Here is a 17,788-nt window from a genome sequence, read left to right on the forward strand (position 1 = left end):
TCCAATACAGTACTCCTTTTATTTTATTTTACATTTGTCTCAAAACAAATGTCTCTTCCAGAAATATGTACAGAATCTATTTTGGTCATATTTACATATTTTACATTGATAATTCAGTGATACAGAAAACAGGAAAAGAACATAACTATAAGTTAGCGATTCTGCTTTAGATCTTTAGAAAAAAAGGTTTTCAAAAACTACATTTGCCATTTTAGAACCACAAGACAACATCACTCTGTTCATAGACACACAGCACAACAGACAGACCTGAAAGATGACGCAAGACTTTCACACAAAAAGACTACTCCTTGGTCAGGTCAATGACAACAATTACCAATTCTCTATTTCAATGTAGGCAGCCCACTTGTGACAACACAACTCTTCTTTCTGAATCCATTGACATGTCCTTTACATCCATGCACATTGTTACAATTACTACTCAAGATGTAATTATCATTTCCCCATGAATATGTAAGTTATGTTAGTTTTGGCATTTTACCAGCAGGCATCAGTTCATGTACATGTACTGACGTGAGACCACAAGCATTAACAAAAATAACATACTTTTTTCCAACAAGTACATTACAACTGTGGATGACAAGTGTATAAAAATGAATACAAAAGAGAGAATCTATGGATATGTTAATAATATGGTATAGACAGTATGGTTTAGAGGCATACAGCACATTATGTAAACAACTACGCTGAAATGTACTATATCAACAGCTAGGCTCCCTCTGTGAGCTCTAAAAAGGCTGTGTCCAGCACAGCTTTGAGAGCAGGGTCTAAAGTCCATTATAGTGAGCGAGACTAAGCAATGTCCTTAGAGTGTTCATTCAAAAGAGCTGCTCTTTCCCCAAAAGGGCATACCCGTCTCTACGGGCATTCTTCTTTTGTTCTTTGTCGACAGATTCAGTCCCTTTCTGGTCTGGCCCTGACCAGTTGATATTTAGTGCACATTCCAGCAGCACTGCGCCTTATGTTGCCTGTTTGTCTGGGTGGCTTTTTAACTTGTGGAACTTAACACTGTCAAGCTTTTCAAACCTCTTGCCACAGTGTTCGCAGGTGAAGTTGTAGTGGGCCTCGGGGGTGTGTTTCTTCATGTGCCAGTTGAGAGATGCTCGCTGGCGACACTGGTACCCACAGATCTCACACCTGCAGAAGAGGTAGAGGAGTGGAGGGAGACAGGAGATGAAGGAGAAAAATGTAAGATGATTCTAATCTGCAGAAAGTGGTTTTAGGAGTACAATGTAGTCATTTTTGTTTGTGAGACAAAATTGCATATATTGTACAAAACCAAAATATAAAATGTGTAGAGAAAATGAAATAAACCGTCCGGGAGTAAAAACTTGAGTGATCAAAGTGTTTCACTCACTGAAGGGGCGTCTCTCCTGTGTGCGTGCGCCGGTGAACCTCTAAGTGATTCTTCCTTTTGAACGATTTCCCACATGTTTCACAGATGAAGTCTCGGACTCCTACACAAAGTTTGATGAAAAATGAATATAAAATTTTATTTGTCACATGAGCAGAATACAACAGGTGTAGACATTACCGTGAAATACTTACAAGCCCTTAACCAACAATGCAGTTAAAGAAATTGAGTTAAGAAAATATTTACTAAATAAACAATAACAATAACGAGACTATATAAAGGTGGTACCGGTACCGAGTCAATGTGCGGGGGTACGGCATCTGCGACAAACTTAGTTTAAAAATGAGGGGACAAAGTTAGTTGGGGTTGGGCACGGTCTGGAGGCGCAGAATTCAGATGCTTGTAATGTTGAGTCGCCAGGACAGCTCACAACTCATATAGCCTCTCTGCTGATTGGGGCTCTCGACAATTAGATTTTATTTGGAAGTGATTCAGAATCCCCATTAGACAATATTGCTGAAACCAGTCCGTGTATTTAACAGCCATTGTATTTGGTAATTCTACATGGCCATTCTACAGACCAGTGTAAAGTTGGGTGATTTTACAACCAGGTCAGCAATCATTTCATAGGCAGCACGGTTAGATACGAGGCGATTGTGAAGCATCACTCAGTAAAGTTCCATGTGGTCAAAACCATTCGCTTTAGAGACAGGTTGACATTCAAAGCTGCATTATACAGTAGACGTCATAGCAGGATACATATGAATACATTACTACTAGCTCATGCGCCAATGTACAGTATATCAGTATAGCCCAGATTTAGAATTGTTTGTGCCCACCTGAGTGGATGATCATGTGGCGATGCAAGTGGTTTGACAGATAGAACTTCTTGCCACAGCCGGGGTGGGGGCACACCTTGGTCCTCCCCTTCCTGTGAACCAGATTCACATGGTTCTGCAGGGAACATAAAGAACATATTATGGATCACAGCAACATGTGTGCATTTCTATTTTCTTTATTCGTAACTTGATGGCACTACAAGGTCAAGGTGTTCCAAATCAAGGCAAAAGCTGAAGTGGAGAGTGCCTAAAAGGGCCTATTTACCTGAAAGCTGCTGATGGCTACATAGACTTGACTACAGCCTTCATACGGACAGTGGAACATCTTGAGCATTCCGTCTGCCTCGATGACAGGACCTCGTCTGCTCCTCCTACATCTGAAATAGAAAAGGGAGTGATGCCCGTGGTTCATCTACAGAAGTGCTCTGAGGAAGTCAAGATGGGAATGAAAATGGCATGTCCATATAAGTTTGTCTCTACAGATGTGATACCCATAATTCTCCATGCTGGCCACTCACCTGCTTAGGCCCCTCTGTAGCTCCCTCTCACAAGTGGGCTCCAAGCAATGAGACTCAATACTGGGCTGGAGCAGCTCCTTGTCACTCAGGCCTGAGAGAAAAATATCTCAAACCATTGGAATAGCAAGCTACTCATCATTGATTTTTGTCAATGTCAGTATCCTTTAAATCAGCATATACAACAATTACAGCATATTCTAATGTATATTCTGTCGGTGTAAGCAAAGGCTAAAATACTGTGCCAGCAGTACCTGTGATGGAGTCTTCCTCTGTCGTCCTAAAGTCTGCCACTGACTGGCACATTTGGTTGTAAGCCACGCCCTCTATGACAGTGCAGGTGACCTCCTCCACGTCTCCGCCCCCCATGTTGAGCTGGATGCCCTCGGATGCTAAAGCCTCGTAGCTGGGGCCAGTAATGATGATCAGCTACGAATGACAGGCAGAGGGAGATAGGATAGGCTACATGTTAATATTACTATATAAAGGAAGTGCTTTCAGGAACGACAGCTACTTGATTGTGATAAAATTCCAAGACAAATTACTAGTCTTTTTTTTTAACCTGAGAACCGTCCAGAGTTCCTCGCTGGTCTGGTATCTCACAGGTGGTCCCCACAGTCTGTAGTGTCTGAGAATCAAATAGCTCCCCTTGCCCAGGCACCTGCATAGAGGCTGGGACTGGATGGAGGTTGGTCTGAGTGTCTACACCAACTGTGTCACCCATTGTCTGTGTGGTGTCCTCCTCATCGGCTTTGTCCAGTCTGTCAGTTAAGGATGCAGTCACTACAACACACTCGTAACCATCTTGTGATGTACCCACTCCTTCATCTCCTCTGTCTCTTCTCATGTCCTCCGCCTCCTCCTCTGGGTTGATGTCCTCCCCTAGAGCATTGTAACCTTTCTCCTCGTCGTCAAACTCCTGGGCTTGCTGTCTGCCTGCCTCCATCACCACCTCCATCTCCCAGACAGACTGATTCTCAGAGAGATGCTCCATTAGTGGAGTGTCCCTGGATGGGGCCTCCATCCCTGGGAGCTGGCTGAGAGCCGTGGCCTGCTCCACCTGATCCATAGTCACCGGGGCTCCGGCCACTTCCAAATCCCCTCCTGCATCTAGGAAAGACAAGGGTACAGAATAAAGATGCATTTAAATACAGGTTACCTGGATTGTCAAATCAGTGGTTCCCATACAATTACATGCGACCCAGAACAATTAAAAGCCAAATTAGTATGTGAATGTACTGTATCTCTTACCAGTGAGCTGTCTGTGGGCATCTGTCTCTCTCCTCCTCCTCCTGGTCATGATTCCTCCAGTTTCCTCTGTCCTTGTGTCCCTGTCAACTTCCTCCTCCGTCTCTGTCTCCATCTCACTGGCCCCTCTTGGTGGCGAGGAGAGGTGCTGCACAAATGAATGGTCAGCATCACACTGCCAGATAGCAGAGGTGGAGAATCCAGGTTGGGGTTCCAAAGCTCTGAGCTGCGGTTCATGTGGGCAGGTCTGGGAGTGATCCTTGTACCAGGTCACCATGCTACAAAGGCTAGACACTCTCTTATTTTTCCCTGTAAGAAAATAAGTATCACCAGTGACATAAATGTATCAATCAATCAATCCCTGATGTTGGGCTACTTTTCTTTAAGGGTAAATGGATAAAATGTGGTGTTCTTTCTTACCTATTTTCAGATTTGCACATACTTCTGGGGTTGTCTTCCTAGCGGCCAGGAATATAAATATGACAGTGACGTTATTGCATGAGGATACTGTGTTAACGTTAAGCACTATTGAGTTGATAGCCCGAGCTAGCTAACCCAATTGATTGAAGGAGGTGGCCTGGGGAAAGGACTCACATTTAACAGATGACAAGAGAGGGGATAAACTAACTAAACAATATTAGTTACTAGCTAGTTTGATATTCTGATTTTATGTATTATTCGTAAATTTACCCTCCGTATTTTTTCTGGTATCTCTCCCCGTACGTGGAGTTGAGCAGGATTAGGTACTCCGCAAGTCCAGCGTCACTCAAACTCGTTCGCCGGCGAAGCTCACTCCAAACCTTGTGAGATTCTCCAAGATAAACTCGCCTAACATCATACTTCTTGCGGGAGTCGAGGCGTCGTTGTGCTCGATCAGAATCAGTGAGCCTGGGACGGCCTCTACAACGCCTCGAAATTGATTTTATTTGATCCCCGGCTTCTTCAGCGTCCAGGAGACCCTCCTCTCCTCCATAGCCATCCGCCATCTTGACAACAGCTGTCTGTTGTTGTCATTCCTAGCGGAAGTTGTCTTACAGGAAGTGACACCACTTGGCGGGAAACGAAAATGTTCTTTGCACGTCATGCATTGAGCAGAAATTTTATCAACGATAAACCAAGTTCATACATGTAGATATATAGCTAAAGAAAGATATGACCGATATTTTGACGCTTGTCTTTAGGACATTTAACCAACACAATGGAAAACCGAAGGATTTCAAAAACATCGCACCATCAAAATGCAGTACCTTGGTGGTCGGAGACTGTAGCGTCAACCGTTCGTTGCTGATACTTGCGGCGGTGACGGCTGCCTCTGAATTGGGGCTCAAAGTCTCATTTTTCACTCAGGTTAAAATTCAGAGCCTTCCAGGATCATTACAAGAATCCATGTCCAACCTGAGCCCCGACAATTTGAAGGTAATTAGCTATTCACATACTACTAGGCCTTAATAAAAACGACCTATCTAGCTTGGTTCAGCAGCTGTGTTATTTGGCACTACCTTGATAAACATAACATAACACAGCACCACACTCCTTATTGAAATCATTAACTAACAATGTCTTTTGACATCTAGCACTTTTATTTTGTGTCATGTACAATTGGAAGATGTAGCAAGTAGAGGTTTTTCAACGCTGATACCGATTACTGGAGGACCAAAAAAAGCCGATACTGATTAATCGGCCTATTTCTTTTGGTTGACATTTTTTTTACATTTATTTGTAATAATGACAATTACAACAATACTGAATAAACACTTATTTTAACTTAATATAATAAATCAAGTAAAATCAATTTAGCCTCAAATAAATAATGAAACATGTTCAATTTGGTTTAAATAATGCAAAAACAAAGTGTTGGAGAAGAAAGTAAAAGTGCAATATCTGCCATGTAAGAAAGCTAACGTTTAAGTTCCTTGCTCAGAACATGAGAACATATGAAAGCTGGTGGTTCCTTTTAACATGAGTCTTCAATATTCCCAGGTAAGAAGTTTTAGGTTGTAGTTATTATAGGACTATTTCTCTCTATACGATTTGTATTTCATATACCTTTGACTATTGGATGTTCTTATAGGCACTTTAGTATTGCCAGTGTAACAGTATAGTTTCCGTCCCTCTCCTCGCTCCTACCTGGGCTCGAACCAGGAACACATCGACAACAGCCACCCTCGAAGCAGCGTTACCCATGCAGAGCAAGGGGAACAACTACTCCAAGTCTCAGAGCGAGTGACGTTCGAAACGCTATTAGCGCGCACCCCGTTAACTAGCTAGCCATTTCACATTGGTTACACCAGCCTAATCTCGGGAGTTGATAGGCTTGAAGTCATAAACAGCACAATGCTTGAAGCATTGCGAAGAGCTGCTGGCAAACGCACGAAAGTGCTGTTTGAATGAATGCTTACGAGCCTGCTGGTGCCTACCATCGCTCAGTCAGACTGCTGTATCAAATTTAATTATAACATAATAACACACAGAAATACGAGACTTTGGTCATTAAAATGGTCAAATCCGGTAACTATCATTTCGAAAACAAAACCTTTATTCTTTCAGTGAAATACGGAACCGTTCCGTATTTTATCTAACGGATGGCATCCCTAAGTCTAAATATTGCTGTTACATTGTACAACATTCAATGTTATGTCATAATTAATTACGGCCTTTATTAGGAATAAATGGACTTCACACAGTTCGCAATGAGCCAGGCGGCCCAAACTGCTGCATATACCCTGACTGCTTGCACGGAACGCAAGAGAAGTGACAATTTCCCTAGTTATAAGAAATTCATGTTAGCAGGCAATATTAACTAAATATGCTGGTTTAAAAATATATACTTGTGTATTGATTTTAAAGAAAGGCATTAATGTTTATGGTTAGGTACATTGGTGCAACGACAGTGTTTTTTTTCGCAAATGCGCTTGTTAAATCATCACTCGTTTGTCGAAGTAGGCTGTGATTCAATGAGAAATTAACAGGCACCGCATCGATTATATGCAACGCAGGACACGCTAGAAAAACTAGTAATATCATCAACCATGTGTAGTTAACTAGTGATTATGTTAAGATTGTTTTTATAAGATAAGTTTAATGCTAGCTAGCAACTTACCTTGGCTTCTTGCTGCCCTCGCGTAACAGGTAGTCAGCCTGCCACGCAGGCTCCTCGTGGAGTGCAATGTAAGGCAGGTGGTTAGAGCGTTGGACTAGTAACCGGAAGGTTGCAAAAACGAATCCCCGAGCTGACAAGGTAAAAATCTGTCGTTCTTTCCCTGAACAAGGCAGTTAACCCACCGTTTCTAGGCCGTCATTGAAAATAAGAATATGTTCTTAACTGACTTGTCTAGTTAAATAAAGGTGCAAAAAATATATATTTTATATCGGCAAATCGGTGTCCAAAAATACCGATTACCAATTGTTATGAAAACTTGAAATTGGCCCTAATTAATCTGCCATTCCGATTAATCGGTCGACCTCTAGTAGCAAGTTAATTATACATTTGTATGTCCTTTAGTTACGAGGTACGCCTAATGATGGATACTTATCTCTTCTCACTATCCTGCCTCCTAAGCAGATAAGAGAGTTCACTCTAGGTACCCCTAATCTGTCACAGAGATGTGCATCACTTATCAGCACAAAACATGCCTGATTGGCCAACTGCCAAGTTCTCCCTAAAAATGAGGGAGAAAATGTTTTCCTGAAAAGTCCTAAGCAAACCGTTCTGATTATTGGCATGACTTTATTGCAGAAAATCAAGTTTTCATACCCCAGGTCCTTGGAAGATTTGCTTCAGGACGTGGCCTCTTTGCATGAATCAGCCTCTGGATCTGCTGCCCCTCCGTCGCTGATCATCGTGGATGGGCTGGAGGGCTACCTGCGCGGGCCTGGGGTGAGTGGTGGCCTTCAGCAGGCGGAGCAGTCCTCTGCTGCACACATCTCTGCTCTGCTGTATGACACGGCTGCATTTCTCACACAGACCTTGGAAGAGAGAGCCGCTAGTCTGGCCCCCTGTCGGGTCATAGCCTCGTTCCAGTCCGAGTGGGAAGGGCATGCTGGTGGGGACTCCTCAGACCCTGTCCTCTCAGTGTTAGACCGCTACTTTCAGGTTAGGTGTACCTTGGACCAGGACTGGAACTCTGCCCCTGCTGTAGCAGGACCACAGGACACGTGGCATGTTTACCTCTCTGGTGCTGGGATCACAGAAGACCCTATTGCTAAGGATGAGGAGGTCTCAAGTCTGGCACGAGAATGGCGACTGGTCATTTGCCCCAATCGCTCAATGGAGTTTACAATGGTTTGAAATCTATTAAATTACTTGCCAGTGGATGAGGAAGAAATAAAAGACATGCAAAAAACGTATATACTTATATCAAACAATTGCATTCCCAAAGATTGAGATGCAAGGGGAACAGTTTTTTTCCAATGCACAAAATGATTTTCACTAGTGTTTACAAAAAGTTTTCAGCAAAGTTTTTGTGTGAATTAAACCACTCCTCCGACTGAATCGTACGGTTCCTGACTGCTCTGTCACAATATAATTTTAGTATGTTCTCCTCCCTTGCCCTTTTGTCTTCTCTCCTACACAATGCGACTTCACATTCAACCATTCAACTCCCATTTACTTTTCTGTCTAACCGTTGTGCCTGTGGTGCTTTCTAAGATCATTTGTAGAGGGAAGATTAGGCTGATGCTATAGACGGGATAGCAGAGAACGTCACGAAAACGATGCGCACACTTCAATGGGGCAGAAGGCCATGTGTTGTAATTCTGGATGGCCAGATAGCTAGCAACATGTGGGGAATCTTAAGTTGCTCATTTCAGCTAGTTTTATCTTACCATTTCTTGTTTTGACTGATGTCACGTCTATTCTAATATGGCAAAAACTTGCTAGCTAGCTAGCTAGCTAACCACCAACTGTAACTATGTATTTGAGACAACAAGTGCTCATTGTACAACTTTATTTATGTTTTCAATAAACATTGGAGACAAAATATAGTGTACATGTTGTCAACAATCTAAGCCAACCCTGTCGATTTTGCCACATAGTTGTGTACCCGTTGGTTTTATTGCTAAACAACCAACCCATCTATAGATATTAGCTGTCGGGGACAATTAGAATGTCTCCCCACGTTTTTCTCAACTAAAGGACAACAAGAACATCAAATGGTGCACAGTTTACAAGCATTTCGCTACACCCGCAATAACATCTGCTAAATATGTGTATGTGACCAGTAACATTTCATTTGCTTTAATGCCATACATTTTTAAATCATATTAGTACAAAAAAAATACATTGTGAAGATATCAAATATGGAAGCGCATCAGAAATGATTAACATTTATGTTATATTTCAGGCATTATATTGACATTTTTGTTGACCATAAAGAGATACTGAGTGACAGAAATGATAGATTGTCAGAAGTTCCGTATAGGTAATCATCACAGTATTATCATAACATGTAATGAAAAAGTCAGGAAACATTCACCAGTTTGTTTAGAAATGAACACTGAAAATAACTGAAAAGCAAAGGGTTTAAAGATAGACAAATTAGGAACTAATTAATATTCTAAATGTTAGTAAACTAAAAAGAAACGAAACATGTTTGATTGGAGCCTTTATTCTAAACAAATTTTCACGTTGGTTGTTTTTAAAAGATTTTCCCATATTTACTAGGCTATGTTCTATACCTGTGTTCTGTGAGGGGATTGTGCTCCTTATCTTCTCTGAACAGATCAGCACCTCATCTCATTATGCTAAGATCTAGGTCAGTCATATAAGGAAAGTTGTGAACTTCACTTGTTATGATATCAAATACCCTTTTCCCCAATGCCTAGGCTACTCTACTGTCCACATTCTAAGTAACGGGACGATATCACTATCTTGGCAAAGAAACAAAACATGAAACAGATTTAACTTCTTTAGGAAAACCGCCCTAATGTTGGAAACAAATAATTTTGTTGTCATCCAGAGTCACATTTATTTATTTTCCATGCTATAGCGCATAATATTTTACATACAGCAGGCTTTTTAAAGGACCAAATAGTTTAATCTGCTTTGTTTTCATTTTTGCCATGGAAAAAATATTGCGATACTCTACCACCCTCACACTAAACTCTGGACCTCGAAGCCAGTTCAACTGCATGTTTTCATCGTTCCCCTCTAGTCAGGGACTGATTCAGACCTGTGACTCCAGGTGTGTGCAATTAATTATCAGGTAGAACAGAAAACCAGCCGGCTCCAGACCTTGTAGGGTTAGAGTTGAGTATGCTTGCCCTACAACATTGAATTGCCATATTCACATGTGCCTATGTATACAACTGTATTTTTTTTACCAATGTGACAACGTTTTTTCAATCTACCCATACATTTAGCCAAATCACAATTTTTGTTTGTTGGGTGGGAGGAATTACCTACATTTTCAACAAACTGGTGTTTATTTAAACCAACAAAATAACATTTGAATTATTTACAGTTTCAACAATTATGGCCTCAAAATATATGATAATATGTAAGATTCAATGAGGTGACAATTAGACAGACAGACAGACAGATATACAAACATTCATACACTGGAACCATCATGACTTTTACAACCTTTGTTGATCAAAGCATTGCAAGCAAGAGGTGTACAATAGCATCATACTGAAATGTGACACATTGCCTAAACACATTCCTGCACATCCTCTTCATTCTCGCAGGAGCTTCATGTTAAGACCATGGTTACATCTTAGTGATACTCTTGTACAATAGACAAACACAATATTTACAATTTAAGTGTCAACTTTATCTAGTTATTCTAATAAAAATATAGAAAATAACCTTAAATTGACCTACAAGATCCAGTGATCTAAGAATATACACATTACATGTGTTTTATATTATCAGCTTTAGAGTGTTTCAGTTGTTCATGTATTTCTCAAACAGCTACCTTTCGATTGACGGGATATTGTGAGAATGAGCTTGTGACATCCAAAGAATTATGAAATCCTTATCAGGGATACTTTTGACTTTTCCTCACCAAAACCATTGAGCTTAAATTTTGGTTTGTCTGTTATCGCATAGTTATGAGAGTAGCCTACATCCTGGCTTTTTACATTCCACTGACAAGAAGATGGAGTCAATGTAGAAGCCTTGGACAAACATCCCAACTGTTTTTCAGCTTCATTGGACCTTTAAGCCTCAGTTCATAGCCTGTAACATAGCTTAGCCTTAATTCAGAATGCAAAGTGGATGGGCGTACCTATGGGTCTTCTGTGTGCAGGGATCTCGTTCGTGTACTCATTGGTATAGATAACTCCCTTCCCAATGTCATCGATCTTACTCGAGCTCATCGGACTGTAATCCATGGAGACGCCTGAGTTGGCCACTGCCATGTAGGTGTACCCGGGGCCCTTGGGCGGCCAGGTGTGGTTTGGGTACTCAAAACTGGAATGGGACGAGAGGCGGCCCGATCCTGAGCTCTGTTGGAGGGAGCCCAAATCTGATCGAGATTCAGAGGATGTCCTTCCAGAGGCAAAGAGAACGTGCAGGGGCAAAGTTTCCTCCAATATGTCATCCAGAGGCTCCTCCCCACTGTGGTTCTGAGCATTGAGGGTGACGTAGGCATCATGGGACTCCAGTAGAGAAGACTGGGTCCGGGGTGCAGGGTGCTGATGAATAGCCTGGAGCTGGTCCATCAGCCAGTGCTCCTGGGGGGTTTCTCTCCACCCCTCCATCAATGCAGAATCCACCTTCTTTAGCTTATTGTCTTCATCCTCCTCCTCACCAAGTGCCTCTGAGGCCTTGGGCGGCAAAGCGGAGCTGGGTAAGGCGGGAGCAAGGCTAACCTCTGAGAGCACCTCTAGTGGCGCAGGGAATTCCTCGGAGTAGAAGTAGGCTGGCCTCAACCATAAGCCTCCAGTGCTGTGGCCCAACCACTCCTAATGACAAACCAAATGAGAGAGGTTCAGGAGTCTGCACTAATATTGAGTCAAGATGAACAGACTACGATACACACAAAGGATATAGATAAACACTGCACAAGGTACTTCATACCGAGTTTCATATTCCAAGGATACTAATACTGGATTTATTTGTCTCACCTGAAAGTCACCGCCATAAACCTTAAAGAGGCCTTGGAACTTGCTTTCAGGGGTGGGAATGATTGGCCAGATCTTCAACAGGAACCTGAGGACAATATTGTACAGCCTTATTCCATAAATATACCACTGAGGATGTCTCTACAAAGGAGATCACTAAAGAGTGTAGTTACAGTGGTAGACTAAGAACATTGGAAAGTTGTTGTTTATGGTAACTGACCTGCGATGAGACATGAGCACAATGAGAGACAGCAGGGTGAGGACGAGAGAGATGATGAGACTCAGGGACATAATGAGAGGGTCCAAGTCTGCAAATAAGATAGCACAGCAACAAGGTTACACCAGGGATGAAATCCAAGGGAGGGATCCCTCACAAATAGAACAAAGATGTTTAGCTCACGAGACAAGCACATTATTTTGGTGACCGTGTGAATGTTGCTGCAGGAGAAAGAAGCTTACCACCAGGCATTGTTTCCATCAGTACCGGGTCAGTCCAGGCGCTCCAGAAGCCGCTGTAGCTGATGCCGTCCAGTTTGACACGAATGCGCGCCTTGTACGTAGTGCCTGACTGCAGACCACGCAAGATGAGCTCAGAGCTGGCTTGCACCTCCTCCACCTGAAGACGAGATGATAATGCATTGTCATTGACACATCTCCTCCACCTGAAGACGAGATGATAATGCATTGTCATTGACACATCTCCTCCACCTGAAGACGAGATGATAATGCATTGTCATTGACACATCTCTGCCGAAGGCCAAGAAAGGAACTGCATTATTATTCACAAGGACTTCAAACGTTTCTCTTGTCCGGTAACAAACTTCTACCTCTGATATGCGTGTGTGTTGTTCATACCTTTCCAATGTGGCTCCCTGCCATGGCGTAGCTGACCTCGTACATCATGCTGTCACCCATGTACTTGAGAGAGGGAGGCAGCCAGCTGGCCTTCAGCTGCCCCTGCGTCCCTGTACTCGTCAATGTCAGATTGGCAGGCGGGTCTAACAGGACTGACACACAGACGTGAGAAGAAAATGTAATTCCTAAATCCTGAGAAAAAACGAATGGAATAGTTCCCAAAAGTCACCCACAACCAGAACTCTAACTCACAGACAACTTCAATTAAGAGACTGCGGTTGTGGATCAGCAGGTCGTCCCGAAACACCCGGATGTCAAGGGGCACAAATAATTGAGTCTGGGACAACCTGCAAAAATACAGCCTCTTGCCGCCTGCTGCTGGTAGGGCAGTTACGGCACACTCACTGCTGTTCTCATTCCTGCAGAGGAGGAGAGACATTTGGATTGTTTACACTTTGTATCAAGTTTCTAGGCTAAATGCAAAATTGAGGTGATCATTCTTCAAAACACATTCATAGCAGGTAGCTACCCTCTACCAAGACAGGGTGAGAGGATATGGTACAACGTAGCAGCAATTATTAACTGAGCGCTTTGCCTGATCATGACTTACTGGTATGTGTATATGAATGAGTATTGTTCAGCAGAGCCAGCCCTTTCCTCATCCTCCTCCCAGAAGCAGGTGAGGTCCGACATCCCTTCAGCAAAGCACTTTGGATTCTCTGACTCAGCGTGGCGCAGCAGAGCCACTGTGTGGACAAGGGAGGGAAGTCTTAGTCCACAAGGAAAATGTGTGTTGGGGCATTATTGGTTTTGACAATTTAGTAAACACAGGTGAAGACTTAAAGTAAGTCTCCAAACAGCTCCAGAGGAATGACTATTGATGATTAGTGATTATTATAACTATTTTTAACAGCTATTAAATTCACCAAATTGTGCAAGGAAACACAAACTTTTGACAATTGATAACCTGTCTCTATCTTAACCCAAATCTAAAACATCAAACATATTATGTTGAAATACAATAACACGATTGAAAATAAGCATTGTAATTGTAAACACTTGTTACAGAACGTGAAGAAAACAAGTAGGCTATTTGGGAAAATGTGTCCTACCTTTAGTTTCCAAAGCTTGTGCACCGTGCACGATGGATGTTTTCTGAGTGCAAAATAATACACAAAAAACCAACAGCTTATTCAGGTTATCGTTTGTCATCTTTTTGTCTCCTCTGAGAACAAAGCGGACAACGCGTTGTGTTGTACAGTTGTGCGTGCATCACAGGAGATAAGGTGGGAGCGAGTGTCCAAGCCAAGCTGTTTACTTTTTACTCAAACCCAACTGTAGAGGTGGAGCATATAAAGTATTTTCACTCATGTCTGTGGGCGGGACTAGAGTAAGGTTACAACATGCTTCCAACAGGACAATATGTCCCACCAAACCACAGGGACCCTTGGAGAAAGCTGAGGGCCTCAACACAACTCTAAGTGACAACTGCATTTAGTTGTAGTGGGCTATTTTTTCGACATGCATAATTGAGGTTCCTTATTGTGAGGAACAAAGGAGGCACGTGGCAGACATACACAGGTAATAGGGTAGGCCTAATATCTGAAAACCCACATGGAGCCAGTGAACTCACAACTCAGCGTAAACGGTCTTATCTCTGACCTACACCCATGTTTTTGAGCTCGACCTGCGTTATCTGTATTGCAAGGGGTAGCGTCCCGTGATAAGCATGGGGGCGTTTAGGCTCATCCCAACCCTACATAATTTGAATGTAATTTAGCCTGGCCTTACATCACTTGACTTTAGTGGGCTCAGGCTGAGGATTTCTCATTTGGCACTAAGGAAGATCACTGATAGGCACCAGTATATGATGTAAGACTACATACACTATGATGTAAAAATATAAAAAGGTTAACTGGGTAACTGATAGGTGACAGAAAATGGCACCAGGAAACCTCTTATTGTTGAGGACCACGGCAGTGTGGTTTTCTGTCGTTAGATTAAAAAAACACCACAACCCCCCTTATCCAAATGGGAAGGGAGGTAGGACGTAAGGCCATAAATTATAGATGAAGACTAACCTAACCACATAGAACATGGGTCTCAAGCCTTTGTCCGCTTGAATGCATAGATGTTGTGCTTTCACAAGTTCTAATCATCAGGATTGCACAATAAAACAACAACTCAGCATTTATATTTTGTAATGAAGACTTTATTTTCATAAACACATTCAATGTATATGCCTTTTCTAATAAGATTTTCCATTAAACAGAGAGTCTTAAATAGGAACAAAACAAATATACATTAAGACACAACAGTATAGTTCCCCCTTAATAGTATAACAAACCTCCATTATAACCTATGGAATGCCAGACTACACAAAAACTAACCAATTCCACAGAAAAAAAAATAAAAGGATAAAATGACTTTCACTTACAACTTCAGATGAACATAATTATCAAAAATGTTATGGGTTCTTTTAATCAACTGACATTTATGTATTTAGATAAACTGGGTATCAGTGCATTTAGAGAAGTCCTCCTCAGGACTTTCAGTAAAACCTCACCACTTTCAATCCAGTTACCTTCAGCAGCAGAAAGAAAAACACTTTAAATACACTGACAAACACCACCCAGGAGAGAGCTTTACAACTTGGGCATAATGCAGATGTAATGTGGGTATAGTGTTTTTACACAGCTATAAAAGGTTAACGGTTAAGTCTCCAGTAAAATGTTTCACACCACAACAAGACCACTTGGTCGTGGTAGGAGATGAACAGGGGAGATCACTTGATACAAATCAGCCAGCTAATATCAAACAGCGAGTCAGCATCAGCTGTGCATCCAGGTGGATAGGTGTCTTTGTGATAAGCAATGGGAGAGAGTAGGTGCTCATGAATACTTTTGGCGGGCTTTGACCCAACCCCTCAGCTTTAGCAGTGCTTTGGCGTGAAAACATAAGGCTGCTATCATGCAGAGACAGTGCCTGTCCCTAACTGATGGCCAGTGAACAGTGTGGGGCTTGTGATAGGGAAATGGCAGTGTCTGAGTAACAGAGGGCCGGAGAACAGGGGGAGATGCATATTTTTTCTACTGAAGCCATCCAAGCAGTACAATGGAATGCACTGTACATGCTTTAGGTGCACCATTTGTCTTTCTGTTTAAGCATATGATTTGGAAAATTAATTAGCATGGGTGTCATGCTTGGCCAATCACCACGCTTTAATTAGGCTACTTCATAGACAGTAACTTAGTTGTAAGAACAGTACAGAACATCATGCAAGTAATGCAGGCAGTTTACACTGGCACATCCAAATTACAGGACACTGTTGAAGCCTTGTGCAATCGGGTTGGAAAGTGTAAGAACAATTAGTAGGAAGGGAGGCACAGAGGGGTGAGCAGGGACATGCCAGAGCAGGTCACGTGATGAGCATCAGTGTCACTAGTGTTATACGACTTCCTCCCAGACAAACATGCTAGAGCACAACATTGCTCTAACATTGTTTGGAACAGAATCTCATACTTTTCACCTTCTCTTTCCCATAAGCCGTAGTGGTTAAGAAAGTCTCAAGAATAGTAGTGCACAGTTATTCTGAGGACATGGAAAAATGGCATCTTCAGTGTCGAGGAAAGCATGGAAGTCAGGTAAATAAGGAAGCAAAAGGCCAAAGCAGCAGAATAACTCCGTTTTGTGATTGTCTGGATGATGTCATCTGATTTCATTAATAACAGTTCCAACAGTTTTGAATTCTGAGAAGTTAAGTCCAATGAATACATTCAAAGCAGAGCACCTAGCCAGGGGGCATCCAAAACAAAAGCACCTTCTGCTCTGAGTCTAAAACTATTATATTTTCATGAATTAAACTCTGAACAACAATGACCTAAAATAATGACTACTGGAAACTAATTTCATTATGACAAATCTTCTTCGCATTGGCATTTCTTTAAGCTGATTTGAACTAGCTTTGCTTTAAAAAGGTTTCTCACAATAAATACAGTACTTACATTTTTTTGCCAGAAGGGCAGAGGGGATGCCATGTGGTAGAAGCCGTTGGCTCCACCACATGGGGGGGTGAAGGCCACAGTACACAAGAGAGATGGGGCCTTTTCAGGGAATACAGAAACTAGAGCAGGAGATATGTGGGATAACGCTGGATGGACCGAGGGGAGGGGATCAATGGTTATCTCAGCTGGCTGCTTTATGGTTTTCACTGTAGTGGCTGTGTTAGGGAGTGTGAGATTGAGGTGTAGTTTGAGAGGTGTGCTCTCTATACTTCAGGCACAGTGACGGGGTTTGTTGTGGGGCTGTGAGGAGAAGTGAGGCTGGATTTAGCAGCCACAGCCCCCATGGTTCTCTGGAGGCGAGTCCTGTAGACTGGTGCTCCTGTGATTGGACAACAGGTTGGCATCTCCGCCCATGCTCTCGTTCATCTTCTCACAGATGACGTCTACCAGCCGCTCAAACACCTGCTTCACGTTGATGTTGTCCTTGGCGCTGGCCTCGAAGAACTGGAACCCTGTCAGACAGAGACGTGGAGAGATTTCAAGAAAAGCAGATGAGATATTTAGGCTTAAGTGTTCGGTGTCCCCTGCTTTATCTGTGTGTTCTCATGAGGTCAGTATGCTGTGGTAGTGTGACCTCTTTGTGTATAGTCTTTGCGAAGACTGTATGCTGTCGTGGATAGTACTCACCAAGATCTTCGGCCAGTCTCTGGCCATCCTCTGTGGGGACTAGCCTGTCATCCTCCAGTTCACACTTGTTTCCCACCAGGATCACCTGTGCGTTGTCCCAAGAGTATGTCTTAATCTGAGTTGCCCTGTATGACCGAGGTGAGAGTAGACGAATGCACAGTCTGAGAACGCAGCAGGGTCAATATGGAAATGGAAACTTCC

The 17,788-nt window shown here is 42.6% G+C and overlaps 4 protein-coding genes across 5 annotated transcripts in view; 1 reads left to right on the forward strand and 3 right to left on the reverse strand.

The window, feature by feature from the left end:
* Window positions 1–5,066, reverse strand: LOC115170539 (zinc finger protein 653-like). The gene is made up of 10 exons (XM_029726771.1): window positions 4,665–5,066; window positions 4,395–4,432; window positions 3,978–4,283; window positions 3,289–3,836; window positions 2,981–3,155; window positions 2,730–2,820; window positions 2,477–2,588; window positions 2,212–2,326; window positions 1,376–1,475; window positions 1–1,155 (listed from the first exon to the last, which is right to left on the reverse strand). Exons 1-10 carry the CDS (start codon window positions 4,958–4,960, stop codon window positions 978–980), a joined length of 1,959 nt encoding a protein of 652 aa, XP_029582631.1. The 5' UTR covers window positions 4,961–5,066; the 3' UTR covers window positions 1–977.
* swsap1 (SWIM-type zinc finger 7 associated protein 1) overlaps window positions 5,033–17,788 on the forward strand; it is a 26,179-nt gene continuing 13,423 nt past the window's right edge. The window contains exons 1-2 of one of the 2 annotated variants that reach the window (XM_029726826.1): window positions 5,033–5,390; window positions 7,711–7,851. In XM_029726826.1, the coding sequence (XP_029582686.1) occupies window positions 5,127–5,390; window positions 7,711–7,851 (405 nt within the window). In that variant the 5' untranslated portion in view covers window positions 5,033–5,126. Of the gene's footprint in view, window positions 5,391–7,710; window positions 9,252–17,788 lie in introns of those variants that run through there. The other variant, XM_029726825.1, reaches the window with a different exon arrangement.
* On the reverse strand, window positions 10,379–14,223 carry LOC115170545 (erythropoietin receptor-like). Its single transcript, XM_029726793.1, has 8 exons — window positions 14,009–14,223; window positions 13,507–13,642; window positions 13,149–13,315; window positions 12,897–13,048; window positions 12,501–12,657; window positions 12,262–12,349; window positions 12,045–12,129; window positions 10,379–11,882 (listed from the first exon to the last, which is right to left on the reverse strand). Exons 1-8 carry the CDS (start codon window positions 14,106–14,108, stop codon window positions 11,178–11,180), a joined length of 1,590 nt encoding a protein of 529 aa, XP_029582653.1. The 5' UTR covers window positions 14,109–14,223; the 3' UTR covers window positions 10,379–11,177.
* LOC115170569 (ras-related protein Rab-3D) overlaps window positions 15,087–17,788 on the reverse strand; it is a 9,329-nt gene continuing 6,627 nt past the window's right edge. The window contains exons 4-5 of the mRNA XM_029726834.1: window positions 17,588–17,712; window positions 15,087–17,412 (exon numbers count right to left, since the gene is read on the reverse strand). Coding sequence (XP_029582694.1) covers window positions 17,225–17,412; window positions 17,588–17,712 — 313 coding nt within the window. The 3' untranslated portion in view covers window positions 15,087–17,224. The remainder of the gene's footprint in view (window positions 17,413–17,587; window positions 17,713–17,788) is intronic.

The sequence above is a fragment of the Salmo trutta genome, chromosome 32 (genome assembly GCF_901001165.1).
Source record: "Salmo trutta chromosome 32, fSalTru1.1, whole genome shotgun sequence".
Classification (NCBI taxonomy): domain Eukaryota; kingdom Metazoa; phylum Chordata; class Actinopteri; order Salmoniformes; family Salmonidae; genus Salmo; species Salmo trutta.